At 53.4% G+C, this 10,313-nt stretch overlaps 1 protein-coding gene across 3 annotated transcripts in view; it reads right to left on the bottom strand.

Annotated features, from left to right (window-relative positions):
• Positions 1 to 10,313, bottom strand: part of LOC113217340 (tensin-4-like) — a 172,772-nt gene that overhangs the window by 140,114 nt on the left and 22,345 nt on the right. The window contains exons 1-2 of one of the 3 annotated variants that reach the window (XM_052266809.1): positions 4,893 to 5,089; positions 2,528 to 2,711 (exon numbers count right to left, since the gene is read on the bottom strand). The exons of the other annotated variants lie outside the window; for them this stretch is intronic. Of the exons in view, the coding sequence (XP_052122769.1) occupies positions 2,528 to 2,587 (60 nt within the window). The 5' untranslated portion in view covers positions 2,588 to 2,711; positions 4,893 to 5,089. Of the gene's footprint in view, positions 1 to 2,527; positions 2,712 to 4,892; positions 5,090 to 10,313 lie in introns of those variants that run through there. 3 annotated transcript variants of the gene reach the window in all.

Below are 10,313 nucleotides of genomic sequence, written 5' to 3'. Positions count from 1 at the left end.
TAGTGTGGAAAACAGCCTGAGTGCCCGAGCACTTTGCGTGTGTGCGGCATGCGCGTGAGAAGGCGCGGACGGCGACGGGGAGGAGGGGGGGGGGGGTGAGCTGAGCAGCAGCAGGAGCAGCAGGTCTGCTGGCGTCGCGGAAGCAGGCAGGCAGCTGCAGGAGCAGCAGCAGCAACAGGGACTCCGCGGCGCGCTGCAGATAACGTGCAGGAGAGATATTGCGCCGTCAGTCACCTCCAAGTGCATCTCATAACTCGCCACGACCTTCCCCTCCTTATCCTGAGGGAGAGTGGAGGGGGATAGCCACTCAGCGGTAGGGGCGGACCACACAGCCAGGCAGCCGGACCACAGGAGGCTGGGAAATCCTGTATCCTGGGACCTTTTTGCGCGGGGCTACTGAATCGGAGTTATTAATTCAGATCGGCGGGTTTCTGCACAAGGTTGTGCGGAAGAACAGTAAAGTCCTACACCTCGTCTTAGACGCCAGGCATGAAATAAATTTGCTATTGTAATTTTACAACATTTATGGTTTTCAAAAGATAGCTATTGTCATTTGTTTTACACTTAAAAAAATAGCTCTGTGTGTCTTTGGAATTCTAAAAGGAGGTTCAACAGGTGGCCGATTAACCCGGCGCACTGGTGAAGTTAGACTAGCGGGCACGGAAGTGTGGGCAGTTTTGCCTATCACCCCTGACCATGGCGCCTTACGGGTCGAGCGGGTAGGCAACCCAACCTCACGAAAGGAATGCGGTACAGCAGAACCACAGAAATGCAACTGGTATGCAGCCAATCCTATCATCACAACAAATGCTTCAGTATGATAACCATTTTTTACGCGTGGCAGTGCGTTGGTCCTTATTCTTCGAGTGCAAAAACGCACGGAAAGAACGGCAAAATGTAGTCCGAGCACTCTGCAGCGCAGCATGTCGCTTGCGCGTCGTGGGAGCAAAGGCCGTGGGTAAATACAAGAGAAAGAGCGGCAGTAGCAGCGGCAGCAGCAGTGGCGGTAGAAGTAGCAGTGCAGGTAGCGGCGGGTGTCGAGGGGGGGGGGGGCGCAATCAAGAGAGAGGTGGTTCATTTCTTAATGAGTTTGAGCAGTCGAACCTTTTACAACAACGGGACGCTCGCACACGGAGGGGGTGGGCGGTCCGCTTGGCCGCGGCAAAAAGCGTTAAAGCGCGCACCGGCCGTGAGGGGCCTAAGTCTGGACCTCATGCATATGTACGGCACGTGAGAGTTAATTAATGCCCCCCCCCCTGGCGCCGCCCTTGTTGCAGCGATGTCTTTATCCCCGCCATTCCAACGTCACACAAGCAACGCACACACGATGGAGGAGCCATGTAAGGCCTCTCTTCTTATGGATGCGTGCGGACTTTTCAACTGGCATTGGAAAAAAGGTGGATCTTTTTCGTGACTTTAGATAAAAAAAAAAATAATAAATTAGGATTTGCAAAGTTAAAAAAGTAAGGCTTTTTTTTAGTACAAACGGACAGGACTTGTATTTACAAGAATTGGTTTTGGAGGTGCAGCATGCAATCATTGCATGCTATGCACAGCATTGGACGAACGTGTGCTTCATTGATTAATATGTAATGAATGAGACTGAGGTGGGGGGGGGGGTAAAACTAAAACGCTTCCCTCCCCAACCCCTTCCCACTCTCTCGCCACGCCACCGTGTTCTGGACGGGACAGGCTCAGCAGTCCAAATAGCAAACGGGTGAATCACGGGAACAGGCGCGCGCGCGCGGGACCAGCGTATTCAAATGAACCCGCCCAAATGATCGGGACCGAGCCGCACCCTGACCCGCGCAGAAGCAGTGTGTGAGCGAGAGCGAGAGACCGCTCTCTGTTCCGCCAAGTTTAACACCGACGCCTTCTCCACATACCCGCGCCGCCGCCGGCACCCGGCCCATGTACGGCGCGCTACGCAAGTCCTCGAGCAAGTCTACCGATATCAACTCGGCCCGCCCCGCGCCGACCCGCCTCCAATAACACTTGGGAAACTCGATACAGTAAAGCAGGTGCTCCATGGGAAGCGGGCGGAGCCGGGCTGGGCCCGCCGGGCCCCAAACTCGCACGTCGCCAGCGGAGCGGGGGGCTCTGCTCGACACCGCGCTCGAGCTGAATGCACTATACACAAGTGACATCTTAAGTGCTACTGGTCTAACTGGCAAGTACTTGAAAGTGTTTAACACCTCGAGTTGCACGCGTGCAAGTGTCAACTTTTTACAAGAAAATTTACCTAGTTACTACTGAAGTTTTGTGCAATAGTAACTTTTCAATAAATTCTATCCTATTATAAACATTTTTCTAGAATTTTCCTAGTATTGTGGTTACGGTACGAAGTACACGTTACACGTTCAATAATACAAGGAAAAAGTTAAGTAATAAAGAGAGAACAAAACTTAGTTACTGGTAAAACATTTCTGGTAAAAAGTTGAGTAAAAAGCCCTTACTTTACACAGAAACAACTATACCGACACCACCACCACCATACCAACACCAAATTAAAGACGATTTTGTTTACCTTGACTTTGGCCAACATGAGTGAGTCCGACGCGCACTCGTCCCGCTCCTCGCCGCACATCCCTCGGCGCTGTTGCTTCACGCCTCTCGCGCCTCCCCGCTAGCCTCATAGCCAGCGGGGCAGCAGGGCCACACACCGCCCGCGGTCCTACCGGCCGAGTCCTACCGGCGGCAGCCTCGCCGGCCTGTGGGGTATAGCCGATAACGATAGCAAATAGGGTACAAATGGGATACATGAAAGTTTTCAGCTTCAACAGAAAGTGGGTGGAAATAATCGAAAACTGCCCTATTAATTTTTGAACATGTTCCCGCCAATTGTCACATAATGTTCTATTAAAATATTTGTTGTCCCAGTTTCTACTGGCGAATTTACATCGTCGTGAGCAGTTAAAACTCGTGAATTTGGTTAGCACTTTTCGTAGTCGATATTTGCTGATGCCAATTTATCAGCGGGCACGGGAGCACAACAGGCAGCGACACATTCTGGAGAAGGGATTCCACTGAACGGGAAAAGACGAAGGGAGAGGGGGGTTGGAAATAGTGGGGGGCCGACCGATTTGGCCCGGGTAATTGGTGCATCTATCAAGTCTCCCCTTCCTCCCCCTCCCACCCCTCACAAAGCCAGTCCAGCAGAAAAACGCGAGCTGATTCTGTAGCGGGATTGCTGATGTGGGTGGCGGTCAGTGTATCGCTGGCGGCAGGAAAGCAGAAAGCCCACACGCAGCAGAGCCGACGGCGCGGGTGAGCTTACGACAAGCTCACGGCAAGCCCAACAGCAGGGAGGTACAAGCATCCAACGGGACGCGCGCTCGCAGCAAGAGCCCTCCCGTATTATCGAGCGCACTGCACGAAGCTCATATATAGCAAACTAAGCGTAACTAACAGCAAGCTCACAGCAGCCGCTCACAGCAAGTCCTCGCGGCAGTCCTCCGGCTAGCCCGGCTCGACCCAACTCAGCGATACGAGAAAGGAATGCGAAAACGCGTCAACCTGTTGAGCGGGCAGGCGGTCTGATTGGATAGGTGGCCGGTTGCGTTTTTCAGGTGCAGCTGCAGGTGGCACATGCGGTGACTACAGCTGCGGCATATGTCAAAGTAAAACAAATGCTCCAATAACGAGATCCTACCCCGTCGCAGGACCTCAGCCCACCTATTGAACAAAAGTTTACTGCATAAAAGGCGGCCTTCATTTCCCCAGCTCGAAACAGCGACAGACTCCCCTCACCGAGACAGTCGGTGGACGCCCTCGTTCCGTTCCAGTCCTTTTCGAATAAACTGGCGATTGCCTTTTAATTGCTCCTCATCAAAGGAGGCAAGGCAGCGCGTTCGCGGTTCGATACCCCGCCCCCCTCCCCTCCCCTCTCCTACGCCCACCTCCACCTCCCCAGGTGTATTCTGTCTCTCTTTTCTCAGAAGCCGCGACAGGCGGTGGTTCAAAGACAGTGCCATGACCTCTCCTGAGAATGCTCTGACCGGCTCTCTAAGGGAATAAGTGGCTGGCACCCGAAAAACTGTCCAATACTTCACTGTAAAAATTGGTTGTTAAAAAACAGCCCAGTTGTTGACCAACAGCTCAGTTGTTCGAGAACAACAGAAGTTGTTGAGAAACAACTACGTTTGTTGTCAATGCATTGGGCACCATGTTGTTTTTGCTGACTATCGCTCGCTCTTGTTCCAAAGAATGTTTGTAAAGTAAGTACATATTACATAAAATAAAAAAAGTAACGACCAGATACAAGTATCAAAGATGTCGTAAATTTATGATCGGTATCGTACTATGACGGGTCATATTTGCTCGTCAAAGAATAGCCAATGCGTCATCAGAACTGTGTAATTTTACAAATGGAAATCGTAACTTTACAAAATCTCTCATGGAATCCCGGAAAACTACGTAAGACCTACGCTCGGACCTACGTATAACCTTCACAGTGTATGCTGCCTGTTGTGTCCCTGATAACGCCTCTTGAGAGTATGCGGGCAGGGGAAAGTAATCTGACTGAGCATCCAAGCGTGCACCCAAACGCTCATTCCTGGAGAATTAAAGAAAACCAAATTTCCACGTGTAGGGACGGTGACAACCTCTCATTCACCTTGAGACAAAATGATTGAATTGAGACATGTGACAATCCACACCTTAGGACGAGAGTCAACGACGGTATCCCTGACAGGAGACGGCTTACAGCAAACGCACGTGTTTGACTGCCACACTTAATGTGCTTGAATTTCCATTCGCACACTTGCACGTACAATTGTACGAAATGGTTTCGTTGTTCACAGTTCCTTTCTGGACCTTCTCCACCCGCCCGACTGGCCGTCCAGCCGGGCCGCTAACGAGTAGCGGGTCAAGGGGGAGGGGGAGTAAATTACCGGCTGATTGACGATCCGACACACCCACTGGCAATCCACACACCAGCGCGCACAAAACACACACTTCTCACAAACGCACGACACGCGCACGGGACGGACGCACTCACGCACACTCGCGCAACGCGGGGCAACGGCGCGCGACTCACCACACACACGAGCTCCGGGTGGCTCCGGATACCGCGGGCGACTGTCAAACACGCTCTCGCCATGCCGCCCGGAGCCGCCGGGCCCCGCCGAGCTGAGCTGCCCAGCCGGCTCGAGCCGCCCCGCCACGGCGGAGAGTGGCCGGGCGCGCAACGGGCCGGAGCGGGGCGGGGCGGGGCGTGGGTGCGCGGCTCGCGCGTGAGACAGTGTCGCCGTGTCCATCCAGGGGCGTAGCGTGGTGGGGATCCGCCGGGGATGATGCTTGTCCCTCCCCCTTCCTGCATGCATTCCCTACCTACAAACCCGAACCACTCAGCAAACGCCGTAGCCGCTTGCTTGAAATTTTGGCATTCCCATTGGTGGACCCTGGCCGGTTCCAGTTTGGCTGTCAAACTTAGGCATTCCAGTTCCAACTTCACTGGCAAATTTTGTCATACTACTTCCAATTTGAGTGTTAGAATTTTGTATTCTAGTTTGACTACCAAATCTTATTATTCCCTGCGAATGCCAAAAGTTGAGTCACAGGGGCTGAGGGGGTGAATTCATGTGTTGACAACGATTGCGACATGCAGCATAGCGGGCAGCTCAGCTCCGCGCCGCCGGGCCGTGAAGATGTTTTGATATTGTTGCAGCAATCCTCAGCGCGGCTCCTGCATTGTGCACGGCCCAGCAGCCCCCTCACTGCTGTCCTAGAATGCCGCGCCGCGCAGAAAGCCGACCTCTCACCGCCACCGCGACAACTCGCCGCCGCTGCGGCCGGCCACGCAGTATGCAGCATGCCAGGTCGCCGTCCAACGCCACGCCACAGGCTGGGGAGAGTCACCTATGCGCAATAATTATTTGCGCTCGTATTGCGAGAATATTGAGGAGCGACGGAAGGGCCCGTATAAATATCCGCGACATATCGAGGCATCGGCCGGCCGGCACCGCGGCGAATTCATTCCCGGAATGTCGACGCTATCACAGGGGCTCGGGTTGCCGCGGCGTGGTTGGGCGTGGTGGGGCGTGGCGGGGCGTGGCGGGGCGTGGCGGGGCGTGGCGGGGCGTGGCGGGGCGTGGCGGGGCGTGGCGGGGCGTGGTGGGGCGTGGCGGGGCGAGGTGGGGCGTGGCACGGGCAGGGTGGGGCGGTGTTGCGGGCCCAGCCAGGCAGTGCAGCGCGTTGCGAACCGTCATGCACTCACCCTTACGGGAAAAAACAAATAATCGCGCATTGTTTGTATCAAAATTCGTGGCGAATGTCGGGTTTAAATGATCTAAATAAACGTATGGCACAGTAGGAAACTGCAGGAAGAATCTTAAACGGAAGAAAACGTGTTCTCTACGAGTGTTGACCAATGCATAGAAAAGCATGGCAACCAGGGCATTCGAAGAAATTAGTGAATTCTAGAAAAGAGTGTATAATTTTTCTACACAAAAGAGTGTGTGACAAAATTGTCACGTACTCTTTTGCGCGTAACACTTTGGTACGCAATTTTAGAGTTCAATAACACACTTCTGATAAGCTTCGGTATTGTTCCTCGCACCAAAGTGTAATTCTACTAAGGAAAGAACCTGACAAGTAATTTACATCGTTTATTTTCTCAACAAGGTGTTTACGTCCACCCTGCGAGGAACTAGATGCCTTACGTTAGCAGACCGAAGACATGGTGGCGGTGGCGACGGGACGACGGCGACAGTGCACAGCCACCACGACCGAGCCCCAAGACGAGAAAAACAAAAAATAATAAAAAGGCAGTCATACAAGAGCAGACTGTCATGTCCGTCCCCCCCGTCTTGTCCGCAAACCGACCAGCAGGCAGGACAGCCCGTTAAAAAAGCACTCGACTTCGTTAAGATGCACCGCACACCGCGCGCACACTGCGTATCTCTAGATTGACATTTTTGCAGGACGTACTGCTGCAACAAGTCCAGAACATTCTCCTGGAAGCTGTTAAAATATTTTTTAGTAGTGCAACACTCTACCCGCTCCGCTCAAGTCACCACTAAATGGACAAAACTGTATTTTCCCCAAGCTCTTACATTTATGATTTGAGCGACACAGAAAGTAGGTAGCCAATGTCGCCAACAGCCGAAAAATAAACACCAACGCCATATTAAAAGTGTAGACATTCCTCGGATGCTTCGCAGGCAGTTTTCCTCTCGTCGAGTTATCGCGAGTATTTCACTCGCGCTGTGTCTGAGCAGCGCATCGGGCCGCCATTTCTTGTACGCCATAAGCTACCTTGTTTGTCCGGCAGGGTTCTGGTCCAGACGCTCTCCCTCTCTCTTTCTCCCTGTCTCCCCTCTCTGTCGCACGCACGGTCACGGCCAGGGTCAGGAGAGAAGGAAAGATGGCCAGGACGGAGGCTCGCCGCTTTCGGAACGAGTCGAGAAGACGCGAGCTGCACTTCAAAAAGAGAACAAAACGTTATGCCGACTTGTACCTTCTTTATACCCACTGTCGTCCAATGACGCGCTCGCATGTGAGTGTGTCCGTATGTATGTACGCGTACGTGAGTGTGTGAGTGAGTATGTGTGTGTGTGCTTTCTCCAGCGACACCGCCAGCAGCACGGTGCTGCTTTACGGGCGAACCAGGGGTCATGACCAACACATGAGCTTCTTGCCCGACTGCATTTGCATATTGACCCCGTTATATTGAGAGCGAGTCTCTGTCCTGCGCGAGCCACGTGAGCTACCATCACAGCCGATAGCGAGCAGTATTACTGACGACGTAGTAAGTAGCATGACCTGGGTTTCAGCCAGGCACCTTCCTACTTAAATATATATAAACACCTGGCCCTTCGTTGTTGGATTTCCAATTGAAAAACCCCACAAAAAACACAAGAGTTATTACTTCGACGAAATTAGCAGTAGCATGAAGACGAGCACCAGCAGCAAAGCCGTCGCAATATTTCCTTCTTGTTTTTTTAATTACAATTATTTGTACAGTTGTTTTCGGGAAATAAAGACAAGCGACGGCAGCATCGGGGGGGAGGGAAAAGGGGGAGGGGACAGGTCCGTGACAGCAGCGGGACAACACGTGCATTCTTATACTCTTTTCCGTTTTCTTGTTCGGCAGGCTTTGGCGCCGCTGCAACTGGTGCAATGGCGGGGGGGGGGTGGACCCATCCCTCACCGGGGCCGGTTCCAAAATGTGCCGTCACGGACGACATAAAACGTCGTGAAGAAGACCGTGGTACAGCCTCGTTACGCACACGGCGTAGAGGTTCTCCGCAAGAGACGGACATTGGCGATTAGCGCGGAGAGGAATTCCATCGGCTGACTTATCGAGAGATCGAAGCGGGACTCCCCGCTGCGTGTCTCTAGGGTAAAAGGGTGGGAGGGATTCACCGGCGAGAATGGTCGGGAGTGTCAACAAATTGCAGTTCATTAGAACTCTCTTCCGTACTTTTGCGTGAACAATCCATTTTCTTATATTTTGAATGGAAATGGGAAGACCATGACTTGATTTCAATTTGCAGTGTGCTGCGGTGTCTTTGGCTGCGGTGAGCGCCAAGCGCAACCAGCTCAGTGAAGGGCAGACGACACCCAGGCATTCGATACGCTGCGAAAATGAGTCGAAGACACTGAGCACCATTACGGGGGAAGAGGTTGGAGGGGTACACGGAAGAAGAAGAAGAAGAAGAAGAAGAGCAAGGGGCAAGGAGCGCGCGTTGAGGTACTTGGGGGTCTTCCCACATGGGCCAGGCTTAACGAACATAAGCATAGTAGCGCAAGCAGAAACCCGAACCGATTTAAGAAAATCTCTACCTTGGTAAAAACTGCGCGACAAAAAAATTATAATCTATTTTTGAAATGCTGCGAGAAGTTCGAGTTTCCAAGAGCGAGTCTTGCGACTCTCAGCGCCGGTTCAGTCACTGGGTCCTCCTCGAGTCGGTATAGGGATTTTTTTTCTCTGCTTTTAATCCGGCGATGAGATTGCGGTTGGTGCCACAGCTTGTGTCTCGAGCCTCAGACAGGTATCAGTCTTACTTTACTTCTGTCAACTGAACCGGGAGGAAGTGAAAAAGAGGGTGGGGTGGGGAGAAAAAGATTTATAATCGTCGAATGAATAATATACGAGGAGCCATCAGGCCGGCTCGCGATAGGGCACGCAAAAAAAAAAAAACAATAAAAATTCTCAATTCGCGCCGCTTGTAAAGAGGGGGAAGGAAAGGGAGAGAATATCCCAGCCCGCCACGTAGCAGTGGAAAAATCTTGCTTAAGCAAACTGATGAAAAGGGGGAGATTGATGACAGGTGGAGAGAAGGAGGACGCTAGAGAGGGATGAGGTAGGAGGGTAATTACGGAAGTTGAAGACAGGGGTGAGTCGTGGGGACTTGGAGAGGGGGGAGAGAAGGAAAGAAGGAAAGAAAGAGAGAGGGAATCGAGCAAAAGCGGAGCCAAGGGGGGCGACAGTAGTCGACTCTCCGGCTCGGTGAAGCAGACGAGACGACCCCTGGCGGGCACAACGCAAACCTGTCTGTCTCCAGGCGGTCTGTCACGTCATGGGCGGTCCCGCCCCCGCGCCCACGCCTTTCATCCCCCAAGAATATTCTCACTAATCAATACAAAACTAGCCTGACCACGGGCCCGGGAGCGTTTCGTAAAACTTTCTTTTGTTTTCTCCGGCGCGGTGGGCGACTCTCCCCGACCCTCCGCCGGCCGCGCTCTCCAAAAACTTTTCGCGCGGCGAGGAGGCAACGCCCGCGCACCCGGCCCGCGGCAGGTTAGGCATGCACCGCCAATCAGGGGAGGCCCCCTTTAGCCCGCAAAAACAACAACGCCCACCTTTTTTACACGGCAAAGGCGGGGGTTACGCAGCTGTCGCAGCTACGGCAGTGCGGTCGGGCAGGTGCGGGGCAGCTGGCGGCGCGCAGCAGCGGCTGGCAGTGCTGGTGGTGCAGGGCAGGGACGACTTCACTACTACTTGGCGCCAGCCGGAGAGGGGTAAACGCCCGCTGCCCGCTATAGCCACCACCCTCCTGGAGCCCCCTGCAGGCCCCTGCACTGGCACGCGGGGGATCGCCTTAAACACGCCGCATCTCTATGCCAGGAGGAACGCCGGCTGCAAATGACAAATATTCTGTTATTTTCAGGGCAGCTGGCGCCGTCGTCGTGGCTGCGATATGGCTTCTCGAGGCTGCAGCACGCGGGGGCTGGGCCGGGTGTGGAGAGATGTGGTGAGTGTTGTGTGTTGTAAAAGGCCGTGGCAGCCCTGACACCACCAGCCATTTTATTTCTGTTCCTCCCTCTCTCTTCCTTTCTCCCTCTCTCTCTCTCTCTCTCTCTCTCTC

This window comes from Frankliniella occidentalis, unplaced genomic scaffold (genome assembly GCF_000697945.3).
Source record: "Frankliniella occidentalis isolate FOCC.00 unplaced genomic scaffold, Focc_3.1 Scaffold43, whole genome shotgun sequence".
NCBI classification, from domain to species: Eukaryota; Metazoa; Arthropoda; class Insecta; order Thysanoptera; family Thripidae; genus Frankliniella; species Frankliniella occidentalis.
This window is presented reverse-complemented; position numbering and strand designations above follow the sequence as displayed.